Source organism: Plectropomus leopardus, chromosome 12 (genome assembly GCF_008729295.1).
Source record: "Plectropomus leopardus isolate mb chromosome 12, YSFRI_Pleo_2.0, whole genome shotgun sequence".
Lineage (NCBI taxonomy): Eukaryota > Metazoa > Chordata > Actinopteri > Perciformes > Serranidae > Plectropomus > Plectropomus leopardus.
In genome coordinates this window covers 30,482,749-30,495,355 of record NC_056474.1, presented here as the reverse complement: position 1 = coordinate 30,495,355, position 12,607 = coordinate 30,482,749, and the positions used below count along the sequence as shown (strand labels likewise).

The 12,607-nt window shown below is 39.2% G+C and overlaps 1 protein-coding gene across 1 annotated transcript; it reads right to left on the bottom strand.

Moving 5' to 3' along the window:
* Window positions 1–292: 292 nt before the first annotated feature.
* ccr12a (chemokine (C-C motif) receptor 12a) lies at window positions 293–8,326 on the bottom strand. Its single transcript, XM_042497820.1, has 2 exons — window positions 8,253–8,326; window positions 293–1,729 (listed from the first exon to the last, which is right to left on the bottom strand). Exon 2 carries the CDS (start codon window positions 1,713–1,715, stop codon window positions 633–635), a length of 1,083 nt encoding a protein of 360 aa, XP_042353754.1. The 5' UTR covers window positions 1,716–1,729; window positions 8,253–8,326; the 3' UTR covers window positions 293–632.
* Window positions 8,327–12,607: the final 4,281 nt, after the last annotated feature.

Here is a 12,607-nt window from a genome sequence, read left to right as displayed (position 1 = left end):
GTGTGTGTGTGTGTGTGTGTGTGTGGCAACATGTTTGCATCATGTTAGAGAAAGTTCAAATATAGTATAAGTCCAACTAAAACTGGACTTTAAAAATACATGTGAGTTTGACTGAAGTCATACTAAGTCAATGTTCTCGAAGTTGGACTAACACACCTTAATACTGTAGTTGGGGTTACTCTTTAATGCATGCACCTCAACCGGACTTGAACTGGCCTGGGTATTCTGCTTATGCTTCATAGTCCTGTGCCTGGCTCTGACCCCGAAGGCAAACAGCATAAATTCATATAACAAAAGAAGAGGAAGAAGGAACACAAAACAAGACAAAGGTACCAAATAAAAGGGTAGAGTGCATACAAAATGTACAGTGCCAAAAAGTTATTCATATTTTCACCATTCGACATTGAACCTGTTTGCTGCTTGCTAACTTGTTTGGTATGATGTAATAGGCCAACAGGAAGAAGGTACCAGAGCAAATAGTTGAAAGGGGGCATATCACCACCTAGAGTGGTGGAGTTGGACATACTTGTGTCAATAAATGGATTCTCCCCTGGGGTATACTGGGACAAGAACAGTAGTCCACTTAAACGGCCTAATCGAGCTGTGCATGGAAACGTACTGAGTGTGTCTGTCTAGTACTCAGAGTGTGGTGTCCTCTGTGATGTAGTTCTGGTGCTCTGGCTGCTGATGCTCATGTGTCTCTTCAGACAGGGGATCCTCTTGGCCATCAGCCTTCTGAAGTGACTCTGGAACTTCTTCCCAACAAACGTGTAAAACACAGGACTGATGCAACAATACAAATAGGCAATGTTGCGCGTCACATACAGTGCATAGTCCAAGCTCTCTGTGTCAGAACAAAAGTCCTCATCATCATCGCTGGGACGGGAGATCTGAATAGCTCGAAGGAGGATGACGATATTGTAGGGCGTCCAGCAAGCAAAGAAGGTGAAGATGATGACAAATATGAGCTTAATGGCACGGCACTTCTCCTTCATGCGGGTGGCGAGGATGCGGATAGTGATGCTGATGTAGCAGTACATCACCATGAACAGAGGGAGGAGGAAGAAGACCAGGAATTGTTGATAGTAAGTAACCAGACGCCAGCGTGCCATGGTTTCCTCAGAGTAACCCGACTCCTCACATATCAGCCCATTGAAAGGACTGTTGCCTACATTTTTGAGAACCAGCTCTTTCACACTCGCCACAATACTGATGCACCAAACTACCACTGATGCAATGATGGCATACGCCTTTTTCCTGCTCTTAGCAGCTGCCACTGCGTGCACCACAGCAAGGTAACGGTCAAATGTCATGAGCGTGAGGAAGAGGATGGAGCTGTAGAAGCCGATGAAGTAGGCGCTGCTGACAATCTTGCAGAGAGCAATGCCAAAAATCCACTCCGACAGATGGTATGTTGCCAAGAAAGGGAGACTGGAGGCAAAGAGCAGGTTGGAGAGGACCAAATTCAGGAGGAAAATATTGGTCACTGTGCAGAGCTTCTCATACTTGTAGATGATGAAGAGGACAAGTCCGTTGCCAAGGTAACTCAGGATGAAGTTGGTATAGTAGAAAACTGGGATGACTTTGGCACCGAACTGGTTGACAGCCTGGTTTGTACAGACCCTCACAGGACCACTGACCACATAGCTCATGTCAGTTGAGTTCTCATCATACCACAATTCCTTGAACATATCAAATGGGTTTTCGGAGCTCATGGCTGGTGGTTGACCTGTTAGATATCAGAGATCCACATGAGTCTTTTCATCGACAGGTGAAAACATTGCTCATATAACACAACTGGTCCTTACCACATATGAAGAACTGGAATTAAACACAACCCTCACACACAACAAATTCTTAATAGTGATCTAACTTTAAAACATGTTGTCATCTGAGTTCATACAGTCAGAATCATTCATCTCTTCATGAATTGCTCTCATGTTTTTTAACACACTTAAAAAAACAAATTATGTGTTTGATGTTTTATCTATAGTAGACCCTTGTCAAGGAAATTCAACTCACTGTTTCAGACAATTAACGTGTTGGTTGAAACACACTGATGGAAACCAGAAAGCTGAACATGTTTTGGTGGTGTTTTATGATCTTACATACTTTCTGATGTAAATGCTCCTTTCCATATTATATCCATCAACATCCTGTAATTCACTTAAGGCTGCTAAATGAACTGAAACTTGTTTGTCTCTAAACAGCCTAATCTCATTCCCAATTCATTAAGTCCCACCACTTTGATAGTGTTTTTGGTATAAGATTGCAATGCCAAAACCCATCCTTTTGCATTTGCATGAAACGCCACTGGTCAATGTCAGGTGAGAATGTAGGTGGACAGAACCATTGGCGGTGTAATTATACACCATTGACAGCTGGATGACACTTGCTTTGTCACTTACAAACACAGCAGGGGCGCCAGTATATAACAACACTGTGACTGGTTCTGTCTGGCCGTGTTCTCACCCGATGCTGACTAGCAGCTTTACATGAGATCATGGATTGAAACCCCACCATTTGGGATTTTTAAAGGGCATTATCAACGGGCATAAACCAAAATGCCTCTGGATACAACTGGATCAGCCGACAACCAAAGAAAACAACGTAGTATTGGTAGTGTGGCTCAGGTGGTCAAGGGTTTTGACCTCTGATTAGAAGATTGGTGGTTTGATCCCCAGTTTTTCCAGTCAACATGTTGAAGTATACTTTGGCTAGAAACTGAACCCCAAATTGTCCTCAATGACTGTTCTATGATGTGTGAATGTGCTTGAATAGTTAAAAACTGAGTAGCAGGTGGCACCTTGTACAATAGCTTTGGCTACTAGTGCATAAATGTGTGTGTAAATGATTGAATGTGCCTCGTAGTGTAAGAGCACTTAAAGTGGTCGAAAAACTAGAAAAGCACTATACAAGTCCTTTCTCTTGTGGGTAACTCATACCAATTGTCATTTCAGCTTTTCTCTGCAGTTATTTGCATATTAATGTGACTGGATTTGTTGCATATAATTGATTACATACATATTTCATGTTATGTTTTCACCAAGAAATTGTGAAGAGCGGTTGTTACTATGTTGAAAACCAAGGTCCAAACAGCATCAACTCTGTGAGAGTAAGAATTTTTTAAATTTCAAAGAACACAGCTGTGTTATGAAATAACCAACAGCTGAACCACTGACTCATGCGTAGTCCGTCATCCTGTGTTGAATCTTTTTGCCTCCCTCTCAAAACAGAGAACAGAAACTGCTGACAGTGCTGTAAAAAAAAGTCCTGACTCTCTGTGGTGTAAGAGTACTTGTTCCCAGAAATTAGTCATCATCAGCCAAAAAGGTTTGACAGGTTGAGTTTCTAAGAAGTATAGTAAAGTAGAATAAGTGTTGCTTTCCAGTTTTCTTTTCAAAACAGTTGTTAAAGCCTCCGGGAACCAAGATCACCCAAAACATTCTTAACATGTAATGTAGGGTCTTACATGAATGATATAAGCAAAAACATTTTCAGACATTAGCCTCAATCCAAATTTGAATGCTATTTAATTTTGCAAAACACGGAGCTCCACTTGGTCTTGAGAAGCAGCAGCATTTATAAACCAAAAACTGTGACTTAAAGATGTGTTTCTCTGTTCTGCTCTGTATACTGCGATGCATTCACTGAGACTTCTATCACTCACTTGCTCACTCCCTGGACCACTCTCTCACACACACACACAAACAAGATTGCATTATTTTGACAATATATACTATTTGAAGCATGTTAGTTAAACATGCCAAGGATCAAACCACCAATCATCTTGGTTGCTTTGTATATGCATATCTCTTATTATTTTTTGCATAGGCTTATTGCTGTGAGTGTTTCAGCACTCACAAGTTAAGGAATGGTGTGTTCTTCAGCAAAGATGTAAATAAGCAATATGCACTTCATACAGTAATTTTTATGATGGTGTGTTAAGTAACACTTGTGATGCTCCATTTCTGTTCATGTGTGCCATCCTGGAGGCCAAGTACATAGATAAGAAGGATCCCAATACAATAAAAATGATCTTCCCTTCACTGACATTCACATCTTTGGTCCCATAATCCTTTGAGAGCAATTCGCTCTTCCCCTAATTATATCTTATTGTGCCAGCATGTGCATTTGTTGACTTCCAAGCTTTGGTTGCAATGTGCTTTTTGTTATCTGAACATGACCACATGCACTGAAAATTTGGTATCACAAGCATTCTGGTTTCCGTTTGTTGTCAGCTTGCGTGTCAATAATAGCTGCTTGGGCTTGTCAGAAGAGTAAGGGCACAGACAGAAATTGCCACACAGGCTTCATCCTTGCCTTGGATCTCACAATCCAACAAATACTCTGCATAGCTGGGTTGGCTGTGGATATATAGCAGAGCACATAACATAAGGGTGGAGTTCATTGCAGTGGCCTTCTTTATTTACCAAAAACTAGTCCTGGGATAAAAAGTATGGATTCTGCATGTTTGTGACCAAAGGCTGGCCCTCAAAAATTGTACAACATGTCCAGCAAAATCCAGCTGACCATGCGACAAGAAGTGCTGCTTGTCTCAAACACACAACTTGGTTAACAAGTCCTACATTTTTGTCTCAGCCAGATCTGACACTTCCAATCTCTATAAAAATGTGCATATGTATGTGGAATCTGTAAACACAGTGACTTGTAGTGTGACAACTATTGACCAATCAAATTTGCATGCATGTAAAAAGTCTGTACAGAGAATGATGCTGAAATTAGCTTCCGATTTATGGCTTCTCAGAGAAAAATAACTTATATTGTTTTGCGACAGATCCTCTGCACCCCTTACTGTTGTGAAAGCATGTTACACATTAAAGGTAAAGCCCCAGCATTGTCTGAATGCCACTTTCACTTTTTCACTTTTACTGTGTAAACTCAAGCATATACTATATGATTTTAGCTTGTTTTCGACCCACTTTTGAGCTGCACAACTCATTGCAGAGGCAGGCCGAATTTCAGCTTCATAAGGCATCATTTGTCATGCAGCATACAGGGGGTAGTGAAAACCGGTCATCTGACCCCAAACGGCCGTTGGACAGATGAATTTCTGACGTGTCAAAAATTTTGGTCGGCCAATGCAGGCTCTCGCATAGTTGAAACAAAGCCATGGTTTGATTACCCGTCATGTCAGCTGTCAACGTTTTTTTTTTCTCACTGCGTCTGCGTGAAGTAGCAAAGAGAGCAGCTGAAAACGCCATGGCAACACAATGCTGGATGGAACAGCTAGAGCAGCTTAGTTCCACTTCTCTCTGTAAAATGGACAAGCCATATTGTCCACGTCTTCCAAGCCACACAGGACTGCACAAATTATCAAGGCAGCATGCTTGCATGCGTTCATTCTGCCTTGTATGCATTGTTGCTAGTACCTGCCTCGCAGATTTCAAGCTTATTTCTATAGCCAGCACGGTCCACAGGGACTCATACTGTGTGAGCTCTCAGGTCATGGCTTGATGACTAGACCATGCCGTGAGCACATTAATGGTGATCTTTGGCTTTACATTGCAGATGATTTATTCATACAGTATGAGTTGGAATTAACCCTCTGAACCCTAAGCTGTTTTTATCTAGTTTTGTTCCGCCTGGACTTTTTATGTAAAAATGCACTGAACAGCATTTCTAAAATGGTACATTGTATGCTCAGCTTAACGGAACAATAAGACAATGACACTGTCTATTCAAAAGATGCTACTGATGAAGGTGTGAAAACCTTTGCTCTCTACAAATTTTTGCTTCCTTTCTTTCCTTCTACTTCCTCTCTGTCCTTTCAGCACATAAGGCCAGCTTCTTATTAGTCAACGGCGTGAGCTAAAATGTCAAGGTTCACCAGAGTTAAACTCCATGTGGAACATTTGCTCGGATTTCCTCACATAGGGATCATCTGATCATAAAGATTCCACTGGAGATAATAATTGTGCCATAAAGTGTTGCCTTTTTCTTGATATGAGGAGTCTCACTTTAAGATCTGTATCAACTAGTTACAGGAAACAGGAAGTAGTCCTTCACCTCCCTCTGTGCAGTTTGCATATTGCATGCAGAGCTCTGTGAAGTTCACGTTAAGATCTTCTTTCATTTCAGGTGTAACCCTCAGAAAACTGTGAGTTTATTTTCTTGTATACTTGTTTGACATTGTAGATGAAATAATGTTATATTTACATTTATTACAGGGATAGTTTACACTGACACACGATGAGGTCTGTTGTTTTTTGTGATTGCTATCAATGAAAGTGGTTATCTATTAACACAGTGCTGATAACAAAGTAGATGTAAATTGTGTTTATTAATACCTGGCTATATATTTATGTAATTTACACAAATTAATTTAGGTTTGTTAAAACTCATAAATAAATAATTTCATCATCATCATCGTCAGAGTTTACTATCGGCTTTCATCAAATGGCTTCATGACAACATAGCTGTGGGTGTTATAACTGTTGATATTCCATTAACCCCATTAACCCTTTGAAACCAGGATCATCATCATTTTTCTTGTTCTGAGTTCTCAGACATTCTTTACATGCTTTTGGATCCTTTGAAACTGGAGCAAATTGGCTTGATTTCTTTCTAAAACACCAGTAAAAAGGCAATGACCTGCTTCGCAAGAAATGTCCCGAAAGTTGCAAGAAATAAGTAAAAGGGGACAAGGAAATTACCCAATTTTTAGAACGAAGGATTACCAGAACATTATCCAAAAAGTTAGTGATAAATGCTCCAGAAAATATATTTATAGCTAATTCATAATTAGAATTATGTTAGAGAAAGGAATATATGTTAATATAAATCTTTAAATTAATATAATCTAATTATGAATTAGCTATAGATTTTTTTTTTTACTTTCTTTGCATATGTTTAAGTAATTTTTTGTAGCTTTTTTTTTTTTTTTTTTTTTGTTAAGTTGATGTTGCCATCTCCTCCTCAACCAATTTCCTCAGTTTTCAAAGGATTAATAAATAGTCATCTGGTTTTCTCTTTCTAATAAACAATACATTCTGTACTTTATCAGACGTCCTCTTGTATTTGTGAATCACTTCATAAAAAATATATGTCTGACTTATTTCAATAAAGATTTTTATTAATTTTATTATCGCCCTATGCGCACTATATAACTTGATTATTCTAATTTATATTACATCATCAGTAGCCAATATGCACACAATATTGCACACATCATCATTAATCTGTAGAGATCTTAAGATACAAAGACAATATCTATTTAGCATAGCATAAAAATATGCTATTTTTGTAATATTGCACCATGCACTTGTTGGCATTTTAACCTTATCAAACACTCAGCAGCTTTGTATAATTGACATTAATCCTTTGAAAACTGGATTAATATCAGTTTTCTTTTGCTGTGTTCAGATGCTTTTGATAAGTATTTAAGACCTATGACTTCTGAGTATATTGGTTTGGCCTCTTTTCAAAACATTAAAAAAAAGGCAATACGCAATTTGGCAAGAATTGTCCTGCAAATTGTAACGAAATCAGTAAAAGGTAACAAAAAAAAGGTGAAAAATAACATAAACATGGAGAGAGAGAGAGCTTAAAGTACTGGAGAATTAACAAAAAAAATAAATAAATAATCCCAGAAAACTAATTATATAATTATATATGTAGTTAATTATTTATTTTAGCCTTTTTCCAGGTTCTTTCCTTATTTATTACCTTTTTACTATTTTCATGCATATTTTTGGGGTCATTTCTTTTAAAGTTGCTCAATGCCCTTTTCTTTTGTTCTTGAAAGAATTCAGGCCAATTTGCTCTAGTTTCAAAGGGTTGAATAATGGTCATAATGTGTTTAATAGTTATTCATAATGATTTGTGTGTATAATCCTCCATTGCAACAGTTACTTTGTACATCAATGTAAAATTCTGCAGTCCTGCAGCTTCACATGAGCTGATGAGACTGTAAAGCTGGTTTGGATCAGGTTAGTGTTTGTTTCCACAACAAACGACTACAGATTCATGTAAAGTAATTTCAGTATTTTGTATGAAGCTGAAAGCTAGTCTACGCAAATACTCTGTTTGATGTGATCTGAAACTTCTGTTTAAAAAGACATGTCATCCTCCCTATGCTTTTGATATAAGTGTGCCAGTTTCATACCAGAATGAACTAAATATGCAAATAGACATTTCATCTTTAAAGCCTACATGCTATAGGAGAAAAAAAACAATCAAAACTCAAAGAGACTCTTGATGTCACTGTTGTAAAGATTGATAGAACTCACCCGTGCAGCTTTGTAGGAGTGCAGTGAGAGGAGCACAAGGAGGCACTGAGAGACTCGGGACTGCTCAAGACTTTTACTGCCAAAGGGGCAGTCCTAACTCACACTACTATGTTAAAGTTTCTGCGTGTTGTTGGTGCTGAGGTTCAATAATGTTGCTTGTCAGTCAGCTGTCATTTAGGCATTTAGGTTTTTCACAAGTATTAAAACTTAAAACTCTGAGCAAATTGGCACAATTTCTTTCAGAAACATGGAGAAAAAGGCAAAGAGCAACTTAGTCAGATATTTTCCAAAAACTGCAAGAAATTATTATATTTGGAAAAAATAATTTTTAAAATGATAGGCAAAAAAGAAAAAAAAGAAAAAAAGCTAAAGATAAACTACATTCATAGCCAATTATCATAATGACATAAATGATTTAACAAAATTATTATTTTTTCATTATTATTTTTCAGGTAATTTTCCTTTTTATCTTTATCTTTATCTTTATCTTTATCTTTATTATTATTATTATTATTATTATTATTATTATTATTATTATTATTATTATTATTATTATTATATTTTAATGTGTTTATTTTTTTCTAATTTTCAGAATTTTTGTACTTTTTACCAATTTCTTGCTATTTTCTGGGTCATTTCTTCTTTTGCTGCTCATTGTTTTCTTCCTATTTTCAAAGAAATCTTATAAGAAATGTTAGAGAAAAATCATTAAAATAATTGACATTCTCAGTAAAAAAAAAGGGCTTATTTCATTTCACTTGAAAAATTCTAAACAGAATTTTTGGAAAACACTTAAAATGAGGAACATCATTGTAAATGTTTAATTGACAGATGAGCTCGAACACAATTATGTAATCACACTGAAAGTCAGGCTTGCAAGATGAAAGAGAAAAACTGAATAAGTGGGCTACCATTTAGCATTTAAACAGATCAGTATTCACCAAGCTCAGCTGACATTAGTAGCCAAGTTTTTAACGTGATCAGCACAGGACATGTATGATGCCTCTTCAGTATGATTTCAACTAAAGTCTTAAACAGAGTTTGATGCCAAGATAATTAAAGGAAAAAATTGCCTCCTTTTATGCCGATGTCCATCAGGGTTGATGGTAGATGTGGTCAACAGAAGCCATAAAATTCTCACTGGGTGCAATATTTACCAAGAAAGCTGACTCTGGAAATGACAAAATCGCTTGTTCTTCCTCCTTGCTACATGATTTGATGTTACACTGACTTAATTGGAAGATGGAAGAAATAAAAGCTATTTCAGCTTGAATAGATCTCTTAGCAAATTATGTATGTTTGCCAACATGGCATGGCACATGGCAAATATGAATACAGAAAATGTTATAAACTGTGATACATTGTGCAGTGTTTTGGCTGATTCAAGTATCCAGCCTTATTTATTCAAGTATACACATGATCAACTAGTGCCGGTGTTCACAAGAATATTCAACCTGTTTCTGACTCTGTCATACCCATGTATTTCATGAAGTCCACTATCATTCCGGTGCCCAAGTAACCGCAGTCTGTCCTCATTCTGAAGATGTCAAATGCTGCCGCTTCTGCAGTGCTTTCTGCATAAGATCTCAACGCCTAAAGCCACCTTTTGCCTTCACATGATACACCACTGGACAGCATCAGCTCAGAACATGGCTGGACAGAACTGTTTGCAGTGTTATTATACGCTGGCAGATGGCTGGATGGCATCTGCTGCAGCAGCATGATACACTGACGGGCAGCGTCACCTCAGAGCATGGCTAGACAGAACCTGTTGCATCTGCCTGATACATAACTGGAAGCAAAGTAATGTTAGGAGCTTGAGGACGCCTACAGGGCAGGTAGAAGGGACAGTGGATGGATCCAACAAACAATGGACTTTCATGTAGGAGTCTGGTTTTTGCTTTCCATGTAAGTAATGTTTTACATGTTTTACACCTTATCATGTGCCTGCATCCCCTAATCCCAACCATCTGTCCCTGCATGTGCATTTGTTGACATCCCAGCATTGTGTTGTCTAAACATAACCACATGCTGCATAATCCCACCATGTGTATTTGTTGGCATCACAGTAGCAGAATGTTTGAACCTAAACAGCTGATGCAGAAGGATACCTAAAATGAATGTGTAAACGTGGAAGTCCACTGCAAAAGCAGCATCGTGATGACTTGGTATGAGAGCATGTTGGCTATACTGACCTAGAAAGCTTGGTGTGGAAATTGCTTAATCTGTTGTTCTTCCTCCTTCCAGCTAATTTATTTGACGCAACACTGACATAATGGGATGACGGAAGAAATATAAGCTATTTCATCTTAGATAGCTCTCTTAGCAAACTCTCTATGTTTCCAACAGCTGACATGGCATCCCAAAATATTCGCACAGAGGATGTTGTTAACCTATCTATTTAAGCCAGAGTACATGCCTGACTGACTAGTGCTGGTGTTCACAATGACATTCAACTGGTCATTGGCTCAGTTTGTCATCAATGTACTGCAAGAAGTTCATCATCATTCCAGTGCTCAAGAAAACAAAACCAATGTGCCAGAAGGACTATGCCCCAGTGGCACTCACCTCTGTAGTGATGAACAGGTTAACAGCTGGTTAAAGATTGCATCTGCTCCTCACTGACCCACCAAAGTTTGCCTACCGTACCAACAAATCTACAAAAGAAGCCATGGGATACGTCCTCCACACCGTTATATCGCATCTGGAAAAGATAGAGAGCTGTGTGATATTTGCTGTTCTTTGACTATTGTTCAGTGTCTAACACCATAATTTCCTCCAAGCTGGTCACAAAGCTCAAGAAGCTGAGATTGAACGCCGCAGTGTGCATGTGGATCCTTGACTTCTTGACAGGCAGGCTCCAGGTGGTGAGAGTGGGCAGATACATATCTTCTACTCTTATCCTGAACACCAGAGCCCCCCAGGGCCATGTTCTGAGTGCCCTGCTGCACTCCCTGTACACACACCACTGTGCAGCCACTTCAGACTCCAACATCATCATCCAGTTTGCTAAGGGCACAGCTGTGGTGGGCCTGATCACAGGCGATGTGAACAATGAAAAGGCCTACTTGAAAGAAGTAGAGGACCTGCCCCGCAGGTGTCAGGACCGCTACTCCTGAACATCAGCAAAACTGAGGAGATGATAGTTGACTTTGGAAAGAAGCAGCAGCGGGTCCTCAGTGGAAAAGGTGAATAGCTCCAGGTATCTTGGTGTCCATATGCCTGAGAGCCTGACCAGGATCCTGAGTCAGTGGTGAGAAAAGCAAGGCAGAGGCTGTTTTACTGAAGATGCCTGAGGAAATTCCAGGTATACCCTCAAATACTGATGGGGAACATCACTTCCTGGTATGGAAAGAGCACTGATGGTATGTCACATACCATTTGCAGTACATTCGTCGTAAGATCCAAACACCAGAGGCCTTCGGACACAACCAGTTAGTTATATGCTGGTGGAGGTTTGAACAGCACCTGCTACATCCACATAATATGCAGATGGGAAGTGTCATCTGACACGGCCTGAGAGAACCTGTCACATCCACATGATCTGGAGCAGGATTGAAACGCTGTAAGGACGTAATATAAGGAAAGCGACGGCGCGTATAGGGACGGTGGATGAGTCCAACAAACTGCATACTTTCATGTAGGAGTGTGGTGTTTGCTTCTCATCTAAATGTGATGTTTTTTTTCTACACTAAACCACATGCCTCCTTTTCCTAGTTCTAACTAATCCACATGCTGCATGTGCATTTGTTTATGTCCTGGCAGTTGTTGCCATGTGTTTTTGTTGCCTAAACATAACCAATTGCAATGTTATCCCATCATGTGCTTATGTTGACATTACAGAAGCAGCATCCCAGAATGTCAATAGCAGACGCAGGAGGATACCGAGAGCATAATATGTAGATGTTGAAGTCCAAAAGTGGCAACATGTGATGTGTCTATACCGGTTGCCAAAAAAATAAAGGCAGCAGAATCATTTAAGATCCCAACCGCATCGACAACTTCCTTTTCACCCTGTCAAGGTCAGGAAAAAGGCACTGGTTACACCAAGTCAGCACTGAGAGGCTCAAGAGGAGCTTCAACCCTCAGGCCCCAAATATCCTAAATAAAGACCCCGCCTAAGACACAGGCAAAAATATTAATTTATTTGATCGGGTGAAAAATGAGAAAGAGTTATTGCCCCTTTGATTCTTGCTGGTTTGGACTAAAAATCCTCTGTGATTTAATGTAGTTACCTGCCATAAGCTGGCTGCGTTACGTTCTGGCTGGGTGTCAGTAGCTCGTGCAAATGCATCCTGTTAAATGTCGGCACTGCCAGCATGACAAGTGGGAGAACTCTCAGTTAATCCTTTAAA